This window comes from Sinocyclocheilus rhinocerous, unplaced genomic scaffold, assembly GCF_001515625.1.
Source record: "Sinocyclocheilus rhinocerous isolate Xijiao unplaced genomic scaffold, SAMN03320098_v1.1 scaffold836, whole genome shotgun sequence".
Classification (NCBI taxonomy): Eukaryota; Metazoa; Chordata; class Actinopteri; order Cypriniformes; family Cyprinidae; genus Sinocyclocheilus; species Sinocyclocheilus rhinocerous.
The window spans coordinates 129174-151971 of record NW_015648109.1 but is presented as its reverse complement, the minus strand read 5'-3'; the positions used below and the strand labels follow the sequence as shown (position 1 = coordinate 151971).

General features: G+C 36.1%; 1 protein-coding gene across 5 annotated transcripts; it reads right to left on the bottom strand.

Annotated features, from left to right (window-relative positions):
- Positions 1-38: 38 nt before the first annotated feature.
- On the bottom strand, positions 39-22740 carry LOC107709617 (E3 ubiquitin-protein ligase pellino homolog 1-like). 5 transcript variants are annotated; one of them, XM_016514146.1, is made up of 7 exons: positions 22550-22740; positions 12458-12633; positions 12235-12364; positions 11801-11902; positions 10754-10951; positions 4127-4315; positions 39-837 (listed from the first exon to the last, which is right to left on the bottom strand). In XM_016514146.1, the coding sequence occupies exons 2-7, from the start codon at positions 12526-12528 to the stop codon at positions 193-195; spliced, it is 1335 nt and encodes a 444-aa protein (XP_016369632.1). In that variant the 5' UTR covers positions 12529-12633; positions 22550-22740; the 3' UTR covers positions 39-192. The 5 variants fall into 5 exon arrangements, with proteins under 5 accessions (XP_016369632.1, XP_016369635.1, XP_016369636.1 ...); XM_016514149.1 differs by having other exon boundaries at positions 22598-22740; XM_016514150.1 differs by lacking the exon at positions 22550-22740 and adding an exon at positions 21273-21286.
- Between the last annotated feature and the right edge of the window lie 58 nt (positions 22741-22798).

Below are 22798 nucleotides of genomic sequence, written 5' to 3'. Positions count from 1 at the left end.
TGATACTCCGTACAACTACAAAGTACCCGAAAAGATACTCAAGTACAGTAACTAGTTACATTTACTCCAATACTTTACACCTCTGCAGAGAACACATGGCTTGTGGGAAAATCAGAGTGGAATATGTGTGTTGGCAGTTTGGCGCGTAGAGGAGCAGCACGTACACACACACACACACACACAGACACACACTCAGTCCAGCAGCCCCTGAAAGATCAGTCTCACGCACTTGCTGTCGCGGGCGAGCGGCCGCATGCAGAACGGGCAGGCGGGGAAGAAGCCGCGAGCGCCGTGAGGCAGCACCAGTTTGCTCCAGAAGGCGGCCGTCTGCTCTGAACACACGTGTCCGCAGGGGTTAAAAGCGTGCGTCGGAGGCGCGCTGTCCAGATAAAAGCCTGACTCGCGGCCCAGCTTCAGCGGCACGTACAGACTGCGTGTGCGGCACAGCGGACACTCGCGCTCCCCCTCCCGCAGCGGCTCCTGCTCCAGCTCCTCTTTGCTCTCGGACTCGTCCTCGTCTTCCTCGGTGGAGCCCTCTTTGGCGAGGCGGCGGCGGCCCCTCCAGGCGTGGTATCCGTGCACGTGTCCGCAGTGCAGGTAGGCCCAGGGTTGCTCGTCGTGGGTCGAGCCGGTGAAGGAGCGGTCCAGGCTGGGGAAGGCCAGGGTGTGGAGGCCCACGGGACACTGCGGCCGCGCCGCGTTCAGCTCCCGCCGCAGCACCTCCAGGTGTTTGGGGGTCGGCGTGCAGGACAGACCTTCCGCCGAACGCCACAGCAGAGTCGCGCCGCACAGATCGATTAAAGTGCCGTCCACCAGCTCGTGAGACTCATTCTCAACCTACAGAGAGAGAGAGAAACAGAAAAACATATATGTTTTGTAATTAGTGGTGACTGCTCACTTTACTATTGCTTGCTCATACATACTGACTGAACCAAACCCTGTGTAACTTTGCAGCATTTTTGTGTGAGCCCAAAATATATGACAATCAATACAATATTAGTTCATATTATTGAATATTGATGGAGCAATTAATTGCACACTTATTGATGTCTTATATTGAGTATATTTGACAAATTTATGTATATAAGAAAAAAAAAATTCTTTAAAAATAAAAATATTTTTCATTGTATGCATTTTTTATATTTTAAAATAAAATATTACGATTCCTTAAAAATATTGAACAAACCCAAAGATGTCTTATGATGATCAAAACAATATTACACTATGTACTTCTCTATACAGATTTGTTTTTTTTTGTGTGAGTATATTGTACTTTTTCACTTTATTATTCTTGGGTTGTATGTGAAAGTTCTTTAGATTGTTTGAGAAATGAGTGAACTAGATTTATTCATATATTTTATATATTCACTCAAATTAAATGGAAAATGTAATCCACTGGGAAGGCATTTACATACTTTCTATAAATATATAACTATATAAAATAAACAGTTTATAATTATATTAATTTTCATATATTTTATATATTCACTAAAATTATTTTATAACTGAAAATGTTTATTATCCATCGACAAGGCCAGCATTTGGGGAAAATAGCCAATTCTGTTAATCATGCGAGAAGGATAATCATATAATGGTCAGATATCAGGCAATTTATGTGTCTGGTTAATATAACCATCTATCAGTAGTTTCTTTCCCACATTTTAATCTGCTCTGACTCTAAGCGTTCACTAGAGGCCGCTCTCATCCACACGACCTCCTTCACAAACATGAGCATCAGTAAATGTAGAGCGAGTCCATACAGAGTCAGAATGGAACAAAGCCCAAACCACATCCACTATTTAGAGAGCACAGAATATGCACCTCAGGTCTACCGTCTCACTCAGCCAGGACACACAAATCCAGCCCACATCGCCAAACACAGCTACCAGCAATATACACACGAGATTACACAGGTGTGCCATCACAAATGCTGCATTTCCACAATTCACAGCACAAACGTAGAGTTAACACGACAGATTTATTAAAAGCTGAATCTCACGAAAATGGATGTGGTTTTATATATATAAATAATGCCGCAATGCACAAAAAACTCCTATATAAGCAGGGTTATTACAGTTAACAAACTAAAAGCATAGAAAAGTTGTTACTTAAAATAAAATGAACATTAACTGAACTAAACTAAAATGAAACATATATATATATATATTAAAAAAGTAAACTTATTTTATTTCGGCTAGTTGCTAAGGCAACACAACTTGTTTTCTTAAAACTTGAAGTACTAAAATAACTAAAACTAATAATAAAAAAAAAAAAACTAGACATATTAGCATACATAAAAAATAGGGATGCATGATATTGGATTTTGCCGATATCCGATATGCCGATATTTTTCAACTCATTTTGGCAGATAGCTGATACATCGATACAACACCGTCTCTCCTGTGCAGAGATTGTAAACTAATTATTTTTCATTTTGGTTAGTTTCTAACAAAAACTTACTTGTTAGAATTAAATAAACAATAACGAAGTTCTTTAATACTGAGAGTACAATGAAAGCTTTGAAAATAACTATAAATCAAATGCCTTTTTTCAGACAGATGCAGTGGTAACATTTGTAGATGATTTAGTATTTGTCTAAAGCAAAGGAGTTGTACAAATTCTGAAAATATTTTAGAGCTCCTTGTATTTAAGTTTTCATAATCCGTTTGGGAAAAAAAACATACAACACATAAATCTGTATATTTAAAATTATTTAATTTACAAGTGTCATGTTTGTGAATTTTATTCATGTAAGCTACAGCATCCCTAATAAAAAAAACATAAAAAATGATCATACATAAAAAAGACAAAAACACAACAAATTAAATTCAAGTGAAAATATATAAAATATATAAACATAAAATCTAATTAAAATATTACCAAAACTATAAAAAAAAAAACTTTAACTGAAATTGAAAGAAAAACTATATATAATTTATAACAGAATATATATATATATATATATATATATATACACACGTTTTATTTCAGCTATATTTATCATTTTTTATTTTAACGAAGTACTAAAACAACTAAAACTAATAAAGAAAAATTCATTAAAATATATATATAAACATAAAACATAATTAAAATGACAAAACACAACAAGATTACAACAACTTTAACTGAAATTAAAGTGAAAACAATTAAAAAATAAGATAAAATATAATAAACAAAAACTACAATAGTATATCAATCCTCTACAGTAACAATGAATTATATAATATAAAAATTTTACATTTTATTTCAGTTCATTGCCAATGCAGCATTTCTCATTTATTTTAACTAAAACTAATAAAGAATAATTATTAAAATGATATAAACAATAAAAAAAACTATCAATATTTCTAAAACTTTAAGTGAAATGAAAGTGAAAACAATATAAACAAAATTAAATCTGATCAACAAAAACTACACTACTATGTTTTCTGTAACTAAAACATTCCTTCTTTCAATTTTTCGATCTAATAATGATATATTCGTGAGATTCGACTTCAAATAAGACACTTTTATGAGATATAAAACTCTGCTCAACAGATATTAAGAAACACTTTTCTGAGAGGAAATGGCTTCGAGATTTTCAGATTTGCAGCTGTTTACCAGCGACAGTCATTTCATAACCTCTCATTCTCACATACTGTGCATCCAGGAAAAAAAAAGCTGCATGGTGAGGTTACGGACAGGACTTCTGACACCATGGAGACCGATTTTAACAACACAACAAACTGTGCAGTCGGGCGGGAGTCATATCACGCACAACACACACAAACACACCAGCTATGTGCTGATTCAGTCCCTGTGGGCCATCACTGATTGAAAAGATACACAAATATACAAATTCTTCTTCACACTGCAAACTGTGTGTGTGTGTGTGTGTGTGTGATTCCAGATAAGGACAGTGGGAATTTTCAAGCCCTAAAATGAGTATTTACCAACACATGATCAGAGTTGTCATGGTGAAGCAGGGAAACAAGGAAATGTCACCCGAATGTTTATCTGTGCATTACTGAGATGCCGCTGTGGTCGAGTTTTGACCTCGTTCTGGAGGATTTCATCAAGCCTCAGTCGTTATTTGATCTAAATGTGGTTGTATGTTTAATGACAAGTCTATTAAAGGCAGCCTCACCAGTTTGCCGGGTTTCTGAGCGGACCGGGTCTCTCGGAGCGTGAAGACGTTGCCGCAGACTGAGATCTCTCTCCAGGCGCCCGGTTTGGACTCGCAGGTGAAGCCGTGCCGCGGTCGCATCACTAATATGCCGTTGGTGGTCAGGCCGTCCATCTGGCTGTCAGCGCACCACCATTTCGCCGCTTTCTCCTGAGGACAGAGGGAAAAACAGTTCATTCATTTGTTGATTCATCGATTCACTGATTTATTCATCCGCTCACTTCGTTTACTGATTCATTCATTTATTAACTGATTCATTCATTCTTTCATTCGTTTGCCTACCCCATTTGCTGATTACTTGGTTCCTTCGATTCATTCATCAATTCATTCATTCACTCACTTCATTCATCGATTCGTTCGCTCTCTTCATTCACCAATTCATTCATTCACTCACTTCATTCACCGGTTCAATCGTTCGCTCTCTTTATTCACCAATTCATTCATTCTCTCTCTTCATTCATCGATTCTTTCGTTCTCTCTCTTCATTCACCAATTCATTTGTTCGTTCTCTTCATTCACCAATTCATTAGTTCGCTCTCTTCATTCACCAATTCATTCATTCACTCACTTCATTCACCAATTCATTCATTCACTCACTTCATTCACCGGTTCAATCGTTCGCTCTCTTCATTCACCAATTCATTCATTCACTCACTTCATTCATCGGATCATTTGTTTGCTCTCTTCATTCACCAATTCATTCGTTCGCTCTCTTCATTCACCAATGCATTCATTCACTCACTTCATTCACCAATTAATTCGTTCGTTCTCTTCATTCACCAATTCATTCGTTCGCTCTCTTCATTCACCAATGCATTCATTCACTCACTTCATTCACCAATTAATTCGTTCGTTCTCTTCATTCACCAATTCATTCGTTCGCTCTCTTCATTCACCAATGCATTCATTCACTCACTTCATTCACCAATTAATTCGTTCGTTCTCTTCATTCACCAATTCATTCGTTCGCTCTCTTCATTCACCAATGCATTCATTCACTCACTTCATTCACCAATTAATTCGTTCGTTCTCTTCATTCACCAATTCATTCGTTCGCTCTCTTCATTCACCAATGCATTCATTCACTCACTTCATTCACCAATTAATTCGTTCGTTCTCTTCATTCACCAATTCATTCGTTCGCTCTCTTCATTCACCAATGCATTCATTCACTCACTTCATTCACCAATTAATTCGTTCGTTCTCTTCATTCACCAATTCATTCGTTCGCTCTCTTCATTCACCAATGCATTCATTCACTCACTTCATTCACCAATTAATTCGTTCGTTCTCTTCATTCACCAATTCATTCGTTCGCTCTCTTCATTCACCAATGCATTCATTCACTCACTTCATTCACCAATTAATTCGTTCGTTCTCTTCATTCACCAATTCATTCGTTCGCTCTCTTCATTCACCAATGCATTCATTCACTCACTTCATTCACCAATTAATTCGTTCGTTCTCTTCATTCACCAATTCATTCGTTCGCTCTCTTCATTCACCAATGCATTCATTCACTCACTTCATTCACCAATTAATTCGTTCGTTCTCTTCATTCACCAATTCATTCGTTCGCTCTCTTCATTCACCAATGCATTCATTCACTCACTTCATTCACCAATTAATTCGTTCGTTCTCTTCATTCACCAATTCATTCGTTCGCTCTCTTCATTCACCAATGCATTCATTCACTCACTTCATTCACCAATTAATTCGTTCGTTCTCTTCATTCACCAATTCATTCGTTCGCTCTCTTCATTCACCAATGCATTCATTCACTCACTTCATTCACCAATTAATTCGTTCGTTCTCTTCATTCACCAATTCATTCGTTCGCTCTCTTCATTCACCAATGCATTCATTCACTCACTTCATTCACCAATTAATTCGTTCGTTCTCTTCATTCACCAATTCATTCGTTCGCTCTCTTCATTCACCAATGCATTCATTCACTCACTTCATTCACCAATTAATTCGTTCGTTCTCTTCATTCACCAATTCATTCGTTCGCTCTCTTCATTCACCAATGCATTCATTCACTCACTTCATTCACCAATTAATTCGTTCGTTCTCTTCATTCACCAATTCATTCGTTCGCTCTCTTCATTCACCAATGCATTCATTCACTCACTTCATTCACCAATTAATTCGTTCGTTCTCTTCATTCACCAATTCATTCGTTCGCTCTCTTCATTCACCAATGCATTCATTCACTCACTTCATTCACCAATTAATTCGTTCGTTCTCTTCATTCACCAATTCATTCGTTCGCTCTCTTCATTCACCAATGCATTCATTCACTCACTTCATTCACCAATTAATTCGTTCGTTCTCTTCATTCACCAATTCATTCGTTCGCTCTCTTCATTCACCAATGCATTCATTCACTCACTTCATTCACCAATTAATTCGTTCGTTCTCTTCATTCACCAATTCATTCGTTCGCTCTCTTCATTCACCAATGCATTCATTCACTCACTTCATTCACCAATTAATTCGTTCGTTCTCTTCATTCACCAATTCATTCGTTCGCTCTCTTCATTCACCAATGCATTCATTCACTCACTTCATTCACCAATTAATTCGTTCGTTCTCTTCATTCACCAATTCATTCGTTCGCTCTCTTCATTCACCAATGCATTCATTCACTCACTTCATTCACCAATTAATTCGTTCGTTCTCTTCATTCACCAATTCATTCGTTCGCTCTCTTCATTCACCAATGCATTCATTCACTCACTTCATTCACCAATTAATTCGTTCGTTCTCTTCATTCACCAATTCATTCGTTCGCTCTCTTCATTCACCAATGCATTCATTCACTCACTTCATTCACCAATTAATTCGTTCGTTCTCTTCATTCACCAATTCATTCGTTCGCTCTCTTCATTCACCAATGCATTCATTCACTCACTTCATTCACCAATTAATTCGTTCGTTCTCTTCATTCACCAATTCATTCGTTCGCTCTCTTCATTCACCAATGCATTCATTCACTCACTTCATTCACCAATTAATTCGTTCGTTCTCTTCATTCACCAATTCATTCGTTCGCTCTCTTCATTCACCAATGCATTCATTCACTCACTTCATTCACCAATTAATTCGTTCGTTCTCTTCATTCACCAATTCATTCGTTCGCTCTCTTCATTCACCAATGCATTCATTCACTCACTTCATTCACCAATTAATTCGTTCGTTCTCTTCATTCACCAATTCATTCGTTCGCTCTCTTCATTCACCAATGCATTCATTCACTCACTTCATTCACCAATTAATTCGTTCGTTCTCTTCATTCACCAATTCATTCGTTCGCTCTCTTCATTCACCAATGCATTCATTCACTCACTTCATTCACCAATTAATTCGTTCGTTCTCTTCATTCACCAATTCATTCGTTCGCTCTCTTCATTCACCAATGCATTCATTCACTCACTTCATTCACCAATTAATTCGTTCGTTCTCTTCATTCACCAATTCATTCGTTCGCTCTCTTCATTCACCAATGCATTCATTCACTCACTTCATTCACCAATTAATTCGTTCGTTCTCTTCATTCACCAATTCATTCGTTCGCTCTCTTCATTCACCAATGCATTCATTCACTCACTTCATTCACCAATTAATTCGTTCGTTCTCTTCATTCACCAATTCATTCGTTCGCTCTCTTCATTCACCAATGCATTCATTCACTCACTTCATTCACCAATTAATTCGTTCGTTCTCTTCATTCACCAATTCATTCGTTCGCTCTCTTCATTCACCAATGCATTCATTCACTCACTTCATTCACCAATTAATTCGTTCGTTCTCTTCATTCACCAATTCATTCGTTCGCTCTCTTCATTCACCAATGCATTCATTCACTCACTTCATTCACCAATTAATTCGTTCGTTCTCTTCATTCACCAATTCATTCGTTCGCTCTCTTCATTCACCAATGCATTCATTCACTCACTTCATTCACCAATTAATTCGTTCGTTCTCTTCATTCACCAATTCATTCGTTCGCTCTCTTCATTCACCAATGCATTCATTCACTCACTTCATTCACCAATTAATTCGTTCGTTCTCTTCATTCACCAATTCATTCGTTCGCTCTCTTCATTCACCAATGCATTCATTCACTCACTTCATTCACCAATTAATTCGTTCGTTCTCTTCATTCACCAATTCATTCGTTCGCTCTCTTCATTCACCAATGCATTCATTCACTCACTTCATTCACCAATTAATTCGTTCGTTCTCTTCATTCACCAATTCATTCGTTCGCTCTCTTCATTCACCAATGCATTCATTCACTCACTTCATTCACCAATTAATTCGTTCGTTCTCTTCATTCACCAATTCATTCGTTCGCTCTCTTCATTCACCAATGCATTCATTCACTCACTTCATTCACCAATTAATTCGTTCGTTCTCTTCATTCACCAATTCATTCGTTCGCTCTCTTCATTCACCAATGCATTCATTCACTCACTTCATTCACCAATTAATTCGTTCGTTCTCTTCATTCACCAATTCATTCGTTCGCTCTCTTCATTCACCAATGCATTCATTCACTCACTTCATTCACCAATTAATTCGTTCGTTCTCTTCATTCACCAATTCATTCGTTCGCTCTCTTCATTCACCAATGCATTCATTCACTCACTTCATTCACCAATTAATTCGTTCGTTCTCTTCATTCACCAATTCATTCGTTCGCTCTCTTCATTCACCAATGCATTCATTCACTCACTTCATTCACCAATTAATTCGTTCGTTCTCTTCATTCACCAATTCATTCGTTCGCTCTCTTCATTCACCAATGCATTCATTCACTCACTTCATTCACCAATTAATTCGTTCGTTCTCTTCATTCACCAATTCATTCGTTCGCTCTCTTCATTCACCAATGCATTCATTCACTCACTTCATTCACCAATTAATTCGTTCGTTCTCTTCATTCACCAATTCATTCGTTCGCTCTCTTCATTCACCAATGCATTCATTCACTCACTTCATTCACCAATTAATTCGTTCGTTCTCTTCATTCACCAATTCATTCGTTCGCTCTCTTCATTCACCAATGCATTCATTCACTCACTTCATTCACCAATTAATTCGTTCGTTCTCTTCATTCACCAATTCATTCGTTCGCTCTCTTCATTCACCAATGCATTCATTCACTCACTTCATTCACCAATTAATTCGTTCGTTCTCTTCATTCACCAATTCATTCGTTCGCTCTCTTCATTCACCAATGCATTCATTCACTCACTTCATTCACCAATTAATTCGTTCGTTCTCTTCATTCACCAATTCATTCGTTCGCTCTCTTCATTCACCAATGCATTCATTCACTCACTTCATTCACCAATTAATTCGTTCGTTCTCTTCATTCACCAATTCATTCGTTCGCTCTCTTCATTCACCAATGCATTCATTCACTCACTTCATTCACCAATTAATTCGTTCGTTCTCTTCATTCACCAATTCATTCGTTCGCTCTCTTCATTCACCAATGCATTCATTCACTCACTTCATTCACCAATTAATTCGTTCGTTCTCTTCATTCACCAATTCATTCGTTCGCTCTCTTCATTCACCAATGCATTCATTCACTCACTTCATTCACCAATTCATTCACTCACTCACTTCATTCACCAATTTATTCATTCACTCGCTTCATTCATCGGATCATTAGTTTGCTCACTTCTTTCAGTGATACATTCGTTCACTCAAGTCATTCGCAGATTCATTCATTCCCTCAATTCATTCACCAATTTATTAGTTCACTGTTTGTTCACATTCACTAATTAATTTGTTCTCTCACTTTTTTCACTGATTTATTTGTACAATCTCTTCATTCACCAATTAATTTGTTCACACTTCGTACACTTCATTCTTAGATTCATTCATTTCCTCAGTTTATTCACAGATTAATTCATACATTCATTCCTTCACTCACTCACTCACTCACTCACACACTTACTGTTCAACTGTTTGGGGTCAGTAAGATTTTTTTTTTAAATAAATGAATACCATTATTCATCAAGGATATCAATTTCTGTTTCAAATAAATGCTGTTCTTTTGAACTTTCTATTCATAAAAAAATCCTGAAAAAAATTATCACCGTTTTTTTTTTTTTAAATAGGAAGCAGCACAACTGTTTTCAACATTGACAATAATCAGAAATATTTCTTGAGCAGCAAATCAGCATATTAGAATGATTTCTGAAGGATCATGTGGTAAATTACATTTTAAAATATTCACATGAAACTGTTATTTTAAATTATAATAATATTTCACAATATTAGAGTTTTTACTGTATTTTTGACCAAATAAATGCAGCCTTGGTGAGCAGAAGAGAAGAGAAAAATTTTTATTGACTCAAACTTTCGAACGGTAGTGTAGTTCGTTCGCGTCATGAATTAGTTCATTCATTCACTCACTCACTTGTTCATTTTCAGCCTCTCCAGGATGAGTGATAGTGGACAGATGAACACATGAAAGCATCGTGGAACGGATGGATGGATGGATGAGTATGAAAGACTGTTAGAGAGGAGAGAGATTGTATTGGAGGAGTGTGTTTGACCCACCCCCAGGAAGATGCTTTTGGACGAGTCGAAGCCGGCAGCGTAGATGCGCGCGGTGTAGGGCGGCGCTCTCTGACACACGATCCGACACGCGAATCGCGATATAGTGCTCTGAGATGACAGCGTGTCGCTTTTGCCGTGACAACCAGGCAGCGTGTCCATCACCACGAAATCAATGGGGCTTTCAGTGGACCGGCCGATCTGCAAAAGAAAGACAGTTTTATAGGGTTAATGCAATGATGAAGGGGAAATTGGGTTGAAATTGAGTGTTTATATGTGGGTATGAATTGCACCACTAATTCTGTGAAAATCATTGACCGTAATGGTGACAATTTCAATTTATCGTTTTTAATCAGTCTCTATTTTGATGAACCAAGATCTTTTCGTTTTTAGTTGATAGCATAAAAAAACTTGACTAAACATTATTTGTAGCACGCCTGCCATCCAGTAATCACAATAAGCGTTGTGCTTTGTTACTTTTCATATGAAAGAAAGTCTTCAAATTCAGTCAATTTTATCACAAAATTCAAACAGTAAATGTGGTTCATGCTCTTTAATGTGTCATGACAGATCACTGTAGTGCGGCACATAAACCAGTTATCCTTCTTCTTTAATACTAGATATAGTATGAAATAAACATGCGTGAATATCAGAAGGTGTTGACAAGAACAGTACAACTGTATATGAAATGTATCATATCTCATGTAATCACTCAAGAAAGACATCAGTAAACAACATTATATTTACCTCAAGAAAGCCATTCAATGTCCATAAACTCATTAGTCATAATTTTGCTAAATACATGCACTATATCACATATTAATTATATTTTTACTTAACCTGTTGTTTTCTTTATTTAATGTTTGCGTGAATAAATCATGAAAACAATAAGACTAAATCTGTTATGAAAGACTGCCACCGTTTAAAGGACAAATCGTACCAGCGTCCTTTTTTTTCGCTACGCAAAATGCGTACAGGTTGGCAGTACAAATGCACCCACAAAATCTGTATACAATTCAAACACAGTTACCTGAAGAAACATAAACATACCTGAAACATGTCAGTGGTGCTGTCGTGTGCATACTCTACGACTACCGTCTGCGCCCTGGACAGCGTATACGACACGCTGTGCTGGTTTTTGTTGCTGATGGCCTGCAGAAACACCACATGCACACCAGAACCCTCGTCAAGAGCATGCCGGTTCATAATATTTACATACGTCAAATCAGCTTGCAGTTCATTGATCATATTCAGACATGCAGGAGTAACAGATGACAATGAAATGTGAGGGTGAAGTCACACTGGACAAATGTGTTGCATGCTACACATGCTATAGATGCACATTCACCGGCAGCGAAGAATGATAAGAAAAACAGCTCACATTTAAACACTCGGCTTGTGCAGAAGCCCTTAAAAATTCAATGTGACACATAAATGAGCAATAAAGGCATTTTTAAATGATTATCGGGAAAATGGGCGTGTACCTTGGCGGTCTGTGGACTGCATGTGCTGTGGACGGTGCTGGGTTTGACTCCATTGGCTTTGGGTCTCTTAAACAGAGCGAAACGACTCCTTCTTCTGCCCCGGTCTCCGTTCGGTAGGGAGCCATTGTAGCTGTGGAGACAAAACGTTAGTTCACAATGCTGCATTGGCAAGATTTACTAAGCATAAATGCCAATCTGATTGAGAAAGTGGAGTCATTCTTACCCGAGGACGATGAGCTCTCCGTATTTGCTGGGTTTAGAAGAGCTCAGCAGCTCCTGTTCAGGGGCCAACATCACTTCGGTCTTCAGCTCAAACACTTCCTCTGAAATATATCTCTATCTTCTCTTCTTGATCTTGCTTCCTCAATGCTCCACCATCACGCTCTCACCATAAGACATCTGCAAACGAAAACACAACAAAAGTAGGTTACACTAATGACTAAGCGACAGATGCCTCTGATCACGTCTGTGATTCACTGTTTACTTTGTTCTCCTCCTATCACACGCCTCTGAAAGTAGCACAAAATCTAAAGCCTCGGATGTTAGTCTTATTCCCACCTGTAGGGTGGCGCCACTGAGATTATAGAGCAAAAAAAAAAAAAACACGACAAATAAATAGAAATGATAGAAAGAGTATATTAACCAGAAAAGACACATTCGATAACACAAGTAAGTTATGATGTCTGTGAAATAAGAAGAAGGAGATCTTCTTCAAATAACACTGAGATGGTTTCACTTCCTCTCAGTGTGGGTTGGCATCAGTACTGTTTTGAACCGTCAGGGTCAAGCGGTCACGAAAATTTGGCGCTGACACGCGATAAAACCACAACATAAAAATAGCAGGCGACAGACATCCCTGTTTCCGACACGAAAACATCAATGACTCTCGCAGCCACAAATGACAGCGCATTAATCTCTCATATGCATGAACAAAGATAAACAAGTGCCAAACAAAAAACACACATAAATATAAATGCAAATCAAGTAACAAATAAACATGCAAACATCAGCGCAAACATAACTAGAAAACAATCATAAATAATCGTGTAAAGCAACACACACACAAGTACAATTTGCGAAATTAACACAAGTTCCAAGCAACAAACAAACAAAACAAAAACATGTACAACAACACATAAGCACAAATAAACAAACAAACACAAGTGGAATGCAACAAACAAAACAAAAATAAACATAAATAAGAGTGCAACGAAACAAAGCAACAAATGAAACAACAAAAAACGTGAATAAAAAGCAACAAACACACACATGTACAAATTAACCAACAAACAAAACATCAATTCAACAATAAACAAACAAACAATTACAAAACAACCAACAAAGATAAGCAATAAAAACAACAAACAAGCATGAAGAAGTGTAACGCAACAAACAAAAACGAGCACAACTTAACAATGTGCAACAAACAAAACAAGTAACAAACATAAAAGCATAAAGCAGCAAATACACACATTGACAAATTAACGAAAAAAAAAAACTAAATCAGCAAATACACACCAACACAACTCAACAAAGTGCAAAGCAACAAACAAAACAAGAAACAAATAAAAATATAAAGCAGCAACAAACAAACTAGCATAAAGACAACTGCAAAATAACAAACAAACAATTACAAATCAACAAATGTGAATAAGCAAAAACACAAGGACAAATCAACAAACAAAATAATCTAACATAAATACAAGAACTAAACAACAAACTAACATAAACATAAGTGTAAATCATCACCAAACATCAACACAAACACAAAATCAACTTCGTATATGGCGTACTGCAGCAGTGTAATGCATCTTTTTTTTTTTTTAGCAACTGAATACCTAACAACACACCTGTGTGGAAATGTGCAAACCTCCTGCCTTCACCCGACTGCTCTCTTTCCTGTAGGTCTGTATGAATGACCCAGAGAGAGCTCTCTTAAACAGGATGGATATCTGATCCGGGCTTAAAGCACTTAATCATCTGTCTGACAGAACGTCTCTGACATACGTAGTGTGAATAAACTCCTCACCTCATTCCTGCCTGTTTCACACACACACACACACACACACTAACTAAACCACACAAATCCAGATATGTTTCTTAAGGACAGATACTGTCAGCCCTAAGGGCAGTGTGTGTGTGTGTGTGTGTGTCACACCCCGGCCTCGTCCCTGTATCCATGCCAGACATCTGCTCAGAATACAGGAGACATTTGCACTCTTGCCAGCCGGCTACAACACAGCACAGCGTTTCCACAGCAACCCAGTATACACTGGGTGATGCAGGGCACACACCTCTCTGAGTTTATGCTCTTTGAAGTATGCAAGGGGACTCATGATGAACTGTGATTTATGAGCACTTTCTGAGGATCCAAACACACACATGTACATATAAGCATGCATGTTTAGCTCAGATTTCTGGGGTGGTGATACATAATGGTTAAAGATAAACATAGTTGCTGGGGGGTTCAGGGTGGTTGCTAGGGTATTGCTATGGCATTCTGGGTGGTTGCTAGGGTGTTAAGTTATCATCCAACATGTGAAAATCACAGGCCTGATCACTTATAAAAGTAACAGCATTTTCATAATACAGTTGTTGTTGTTGTTGCAACCATGTATGAATGAAAATGTCATATAAACTCATAGTAAACAGAATACACACACACACACACACACGCACGTGTACACAATGCAATGTATATGCATATGAACATATATATGTAATAATATATATGTGCCATTCCCAGGACATTATATGTATATATATATATATATATATATATATATTTATATATAAATATATGCATGAAAATTAACTCTTTAAACTTAAAACTTTAACAAAAATGATCTAAACACTAAAATAACTATATTGATCATTCAGTGTTTTCTGTGAAACACTGACTTAAAGTTACTAAAATGTCAAATGTTTTGTCTGTTTAACAAAATTAACTTACAATAGTCACAGACAACTCTCTTCTTGTGCACTTTTTTCGTTTAGCGTCTCTCGCACTAATACTTCTGCAGGCTGATTGATTTATGAATACAGGTGAACAGTGAAACGCGGACAGTGAAAGGTGAGCATTATCCAATAGTATTACCGCTTGTGCGTTGGCCCCGCCCACTTTTGAATCAACCAGCTAGCAGTGGCTTCTGCTTGGTTTTAAATTTAAAGCCTTTGTTTTATGCGAACGACCACAGTTATTTTCCTCGCACTGTGCACAGTTAAGCAAAATAAACTTCTTCAATGCAACTATTATCCCTCAGGGCACTACCTGAGGAATAATAGTTACATTTAAGAAGTGAATGAAGTAATATCTAAAAGTGAGAGGGACAAAAACCCAATTATGAGCAGTAGTGACTCTTGCCTTAGCAAACACACACCACTAATAGCAGCTGAAGCTCTGATGGTCAGATCAGTGAGTCGTTTTCTCCTGCTCCAGAGGGAAGGTGGGTCGACACAGAGCTTCATTCACCCCACGTCTGACTCTGAAAGCCCCTCGCTGGGCTCTGAGCTCTGGATGGACCCACGAGTCAAAGAGTGACTTCACTCAGACAACAAAGGATCTTTCATGACACACGCTATCCGCACACACTCACGCTGATCCTGAGATTGAGAGCACGCTCGACTCAGACTGAGCTGGAGTTCACTTCATCTATTGTATGTGTAAGAGAGACGGTTAGACCAGACGGTTTGTTTGTTTAAGCACGGCATTTTAGCAGTGTAATAGAGAGAAGTCTTTGTTTTGATTAAGCTGCAAAGGCTTATTATCTCAGATTTACATATAAATGTAAATGCATAGTTAGTGTTGTTGTTCTGTTTCTGATTCTTTAAGGATCTAATGCAAATACATAACCAAATATTCAGGAAATTCCAGCACTGATTCGGTTTAAATGATTTTTTATTTGTTCTGAAATCATAAGTTATTTTTATTGCCTAATCAGCTCTTAGTTGCACAGCACATTTTTAACAATGTCAGGTTTTGCAGGAAAAAATAAAAGTTTTCAGGATAGACAGAAAAAGGCCACAGAAGCAGCAACCATAGAAGTTTTTACATTTGTCCCTCCTCTTTTTACATGATCATTGCTGTGCATTAATGAGTTTGAACATCAGACCCAATGCATCCTGGTCCGTCAGTTTAGTGCACAATATTTTGTCTGGAGAGCAGCTTTACTCTCAGCCGAGTCAGCATTGACTATGAACAGTGTTCGAATTGCACTGAATTAAACATACAAATGAGACTGATGATTATGGAATAACTAGCAGAAAATATATCCTAAAACTCAAAAGGAGAGAGTCAGCTAGAGCCGAATGGATCCAGAGATCAGCTGAAGACAGAGATAAGTGTGAGAAAGAGAAGAAAGACATGAGGTCAGAGGAGAACAAAAACAGTGGAGGGACAGTGTGTGTGTGTTCATGAACAAAATAAACATGATTTTTATGATATTACTACTCCTACTACTTGTTTCACTTCTGTTTCAGTTTTTATAACCATTTCTTACTATGTGTCAGTAAGTTGTTGTTTTTTAGCATGTGTGTTTGGCTCAGTGTTATTTTTTAGGATTACTGATAAACTAATGTAGTTTGATTTGCATTATTTGTATTTGTTATTTATTTTAATTTTAGTTACATTATGTCTGAATTTATTATGTCTGTATAGCTCTTTTATTAAGTTTTTAGTTTTATTTAATTTGAGTTATTTCAGTACTTCAACATACGTTGTTTTTTTGGTGTTTGGCTTAGTGTTATGTTAGAATCATTATTATACTCTTATACCTTTTTGTTCTTTAATATTTTGAATTGTTTTTAGTTTTTGCAATTGAAATAGTTTTTGATTTATGTTAAGTTTTGAAATTTTGTTGTATGCATCTGTCATTTTTATTTAATTTCTTTATTTTTAAAATGTGTTTAAGTCGTATTTATAAAGTTTTAGCTTTTAGTTTTGGATCTGTTTTTAGTTGTTTTAATACTACAATTGATTGCTTCTGTTGTCCTCATTTGTAAGTCGCTTTGGATAAAAGAGTCTAATAAATTACTAAATAAATAAAATAAAAATGATATTGCATTTCATTAGTGACATTTTTCTTGGACAAATTAAGCAATTATTTAAAATAAACAAACCCCTTTTTTGTAGTTTCAGTTTACTTGTTTTTTTAATTATTATTACTTAAATTTTAATTAAAATGTTTGTGATGCATTTCAGCATGTGTGAGTTTGCACCAAATAACAGAATGATGTAGCCCTGCTGACAAAAATAAATTAAGCGTTTTTTTTTTTAACAAAGCATGGAAAATTTCATTATTCAGCTCAAAAAAATAAAAACACTAAAAGCACAGCACGTGTGCAAGCTGTTTTCATTATTCAACAGAGAAGGTGACATGAATGGAAAAGGGCAGCATTTCAATAAAAACTTTTAACATAACTTGATAGGCTGCATTTTTGTTGTAATGGTTGTGTTTACATTACATTTCATCTGCTAAATGACTAAATGTAAATGTTTACATTAATTTTAGGAGAACAAATGGACAAGCATTGCTACATGAATAAAAGTAAATAATGTAATCTATTCAATATTAAAACAACCTTTCTAGTTTGATTATATAATTTTAGCTAATTTTTTTCTACTGGATATTATAAACTTTTTTCTCCTTCAAAAGTTTAAAGCTTGTTTATAGATTTATTTATTGATGACAGTGGTGTCTAACACCAAGCTATCACAGTTTTTGTTGACAAAAACCTTTGTAATGCTCACTTTCTCATTGTCAGATGTTTTTAAACTGTTTTTTTGTAACCCTCAAAAATGACAGATTAAAACACACCGCGCGCGAGCGAGCCTGTGGAAGAGGAATCGAGCCCCGGATGAAGATCCGGAGCCTCTTCAGTTCAGACAGACACTCAGAAATATGATGCGCTTATTTATATATGCTTTAGCAGCATTCAATCAAAGCTGAGAGCATCCTGAGCGGATGTTAAAGCTGTCAGTCAATATCACGACAAAAACGCTGACAGCTGTCAATCAATCAATGCTGCTGATCAATTCCGATTTAACGACAACTAAAGCATACCCTCTCACAACAAAGAAACAAGAAAAAACTGCAAAAACTATATACACTTTTTCCATTCATATATATATATATATATATATACACACACTCACACACACACAGGAGCATACATGCTTAACTCTCTGAAACTAATTTTTCATTTGAATCATAGGTTAATAACATTCAGCATATATAGAAAATTATTTATTTCGTACACAAACAGAAGTTTTAGAATTTCTTTTAGTTTGGTTAATTAATGCCAAAATAAATGTTCAATGCATTTTGCAAACGTTTGCTTAATAGATATAAACCAAAATTAAATGTGCCCGGGCTGCCTTACAGTGCTTTAATTTCCATTCTTTAAAGGTTACCTCTAATAAGCTTACCTCTAATAAGACTTTTTAGTGTGCCTTCTCAGATATGCGCCAAACTAAAGAAACTCCAGGTGGACTGACTCAGGAGTTGTCGGAAATAAATGACAACAGTCGTTCTGTTTGTCGGATAAAATGCCAAAAATAATCAAGTAAGGAGTGAGGCAGGATGTCCCCAGCAGTCTCCGTGCACTGACAGCTCTCCAGAATCACTCCGTGTCTGTCTACAAAGCGTGAGAGATGACATCACAGAGCGCACCGCGACGGATTATGGGTAATGTAGTCAAGCCCATTAGTCTTTCACGATCACCACTTTACTTTTGTTTTTGTTGCAGGAAGTATATCATTGTATACCTAACATTGTTAGCAACTTAAATAACTCTGTTAGCAACTTTACATCTTCACCATTTAAATTAACAGTACAGAATAGAATAGAATGGAATAGGCTAAAGAATAGCACAGCGCAAAAGAACAAAGTTAGAGTGTACTAGAATAGAATAGATTAGAAGGGAAGGGAATGTGGCATACAATAGCATGAGTGAGATATAAAAATTGTAGCATAACAGAATAGAATAGAATAGAATGTAACAGACTGAAATAAACTGACTAGATTAGAACATGATATCAAAATAGAATAGAACAGAATAGAATGTTAATTAGACTATATTCGAAGAAACAGACTAGTTTAGATCATATAGCAAAATAATAGTATAGAATAGAATACAATACAATAGAATGTGGCATTTAATATTATAAAACATAGACTGTAGCATAATATGGCATAATATAATAACGTATAATTAGACTAGATTAGACTAGATTAGAAGAAACAGATTAGTTAAGAACACTTAGCAAAATAGAATAGGATAGAATGTGGCATATAATAGTATAAATATTATTAATAGCATATTATGGCATAATAGAATAGAATGTAAATTAAACTCGATCAGAAGAAACAGACAATAGAATAGAAACGAATGTGGCATATAATAGCATAAGATATAATAGTTTGTAGCATAATATGGCATTATAGAACAAAAAACTGCAAAAACTATATACACTTTTTCCATTCATATATATATATATATATATATACACACACTCACACACACACAGGAGCATACATGCTTAACTCTCTGAAACTAATTTTTCATTTGAATCATAGGTTAATAACATTCAGCATATATAGAAAATGATTTATTTCGTACACAAACAGAAGTTTTAGAATTTCTTTTAGTTTGGTTAATTAATGCCAAAATAAATGTTCAATGCATTTTGCAAACGTTTGCTTAATAGATATAAACCAAAATTAAATGTGCCCGGGCTGCCTTACAGTGCTTTAATTTCCATTCTTTAAAGGTTACCTCTAATAAGCTTACCTCTAATAAGACTTTTTAGTGTGCCTTCTCAGATATGCGCCAAACTAAAGAAACTCCAGGTGGACTGACTCAGGAGTTGTCGGAAATAAATGACAACAGTCGTTCTGTTTGTCGGATAAAATGCCAAAAATAATCAAGTAAGGAGTGAGGCAGGATGTCCCCAGCAGTCTCCGTGCACTGACAGTTCTCCAGAATCACTCCGCGTCTGTCTACAAAGCGTGAGAGATGACATCACAGAGCGCACCGCGACGGATTATGGGTAATGTAGTCAAGCCCATTAGTCTTTCACGATCACCACTTTACTTTTGTTTTTGTTGCAGGAAGTATATCATTGTATACCTAACATTGTTAGCAACTTAAATAACTCTGTTAGCAACTTTACATCTTCACCATTTAAATTAACAGTACAGAATAGAATAGAATGGAATAGGCTAAAGAATAGCACAGCGCAAAAGAACAAAGTTAGAGTGTACTAGAATAGAATAGATTAGAAGGGAAGGGAATGTGGCATACAATAGCATGAGTGAGATATAAAAATTGTAGCATAACAGAATAGAATAGAATAGAATGTAACAGACTGAAATAAACTGACTAGATTAGAACATGATATCAAAATAGAATAGAACAGAATAGAATGTTAATTAGACTATATTCGAAGAAACAGACTAGTTTAGATCATATAGCAAAATAATAGTATAGAATAGAATACAATACAATAGAATGTGGCATTTAATATTATAAAACATAGACTGTAGCATAATATGGCATAATATAATAACGTATAATTAGACTAGATTAGACTAGATTAGAAGAAACAGATTAGTTAAGAACACTTAGCAAAATAGAATAGGATAGAATGTGGCATATAATAGTATAAATATTATTAATAGCATATTATGGCATAATAGAATAGAATGTAAATTAAACTCGATCAGAAGAAACAGACAATAGAATAGAAACGAATGTGGCATATAATAGCATAAGATATAATAGTTTGTAGCATAATATGGCATTATAGAACAGAATAGAATAGAATGTAACACAATAGATTAAAAAACATATAGCAAAATAGAATAGAAAATAATAGAACAGAATAGATCTTAAAATGTGGTAAAAAAAAACAAAATAAATGTTCAATGCATTTTGCAAACGTTTGCTTAATAGATATAAACCAAAATTAAATGTGCCCGGGCTGCCTTACAGTGCTTTAATTTCCATTCTTTAAAGGTTACCTCTAATAAGCTTACCTCTAATAAGACTTTTTAGTGTGCCTTCTCAGATATGCGCCAAACTAAAGAAACTCCAGGTGGACTGACTCAGGAGTTGTCGGAAATAAATGACAACAGTCGTTCTGTTTGTCGGATAAAATGCCAAAAATAATCAAGTAAGGAGTGAGGCAGGATGTCCCCAGCAGTCTCCGTGCACTGACAGCTCTCCAGAATCACTCCGTGTCTGTCTACAAAGCGTGAGAGATGACATCACAGAGCGCACCGCGACGGATTATGGGTAATGTAGTCAAGCCCATTAGTCTTTCACGATCACCACTTTACTTTTGTTTTTGTTGCAGGAAGTATATCATTGTATACCTAACATTGTTAGCAACTTAAATAACTCTGTTAGCAACTTTACATCTTCACCATTTAAATTAACAGTACAGAATAGAATAGAATGGAATAGGCTAAAGAATAGCACAGCGCAAAAGAACAAAGTTAGAGTGTACTAGAATAGAATAGATTAGAAGGGAAGGGAATGTGGCATACAATAGCATGAGTGAGATATAAAAATTGTAGCATAACAGAATAGAATAGAATGTAACAGACTGAAATAAACTGACTAGATTAGAACATGATATCAAAATAGAATAGAACAGAATAGAATGTTAATTAGACTATATTCGAAGAAACAGACTAGTTTAGATCATATAGCAAAATAATAGTATAGAATAGAATACAATACAATAGAATGTGGCATTTAATATTATAAAACATAGACTGTAGCATAATATGGCATAATATAATAACGTATAATTAGACTAGATTAGACTAGATTAGAAGAAACAGATTAGTTAAGAACACTTAGCAAAATAGAATAGGATAGAATGTGGCATATAATAGTATAAATATTATTAATAGCATATTATGGCATAATAGAATAGAATGTAAATTAAACTCGATCAGAAGAAACAGACAATAGAATAGAAACGAATGTGGCATATAATAGCATAAGATATAATAGTTTGTAGCATAATATGGCATTATAGAACAGAATAGAATAGAATGTAACACAATAGATTAAAAAACATATAGCAAAATAGAATAGAAAATAATAGAACAGAATAGATCTTAAAATGTGGTAAAAAAAAACCCAGGGTGACATCATTGTTGTTCAGTCCGACAGCAAGCCATAAAAGCGAGTGTTTGTCATGCAGTGATAGGGTGTCATTGTGTTGTGTTGAATCGACACAGGTGTAGTCATGGGTGTAGTCCACACAAACACAAACAGGGAAAGCCATGCGTTTACTCACACAGTTTAACCTTTAGTCTCTCTTCAGACCAAGCAATCCCCAAATTACCCTTTAAAGTGAGTCAGATTCCAACACACAGCAACAGCATTCAAACACTTCCCTCATCCGTCCGCCGTAGGCAAAGCCATGAGCCTGGCAGAGACACTAATCTGCATCTGTTCTATTTCATATCTGTCTGTGTCTGACCGTCTGTCTGTCTGTCCAGCCCACCCCTCACTCTCTCTCTCTCTCTCTCTCTCAGAGCACATT

Excerpts from the sequence above, each read along its gene's own strand:
- LOC107709617 (XM_016514146.1), bottom strand. The coding sequence starts at position 12,528 with ATGTTGGCCCCTGAACAGGAGCTGCTGAGCTCTTCTAAACCCAGCAAA. Across the intron at positions 10,952-11,800 it reads GCACCACTGACATGTTTCAG|ATCGGCCGGTCCACTGAAAG; the intron begins GTATGTTTATGT and ends TTTCTTTTGCAG. Across the intron at positions 838-4,126 it reads CTCAGAAACCCGGCAAACTG|GTTGAGAATGAGTCTCACGA; the intron begins GTGAGGCTGCCT and ends CTCTCTCTGTAG.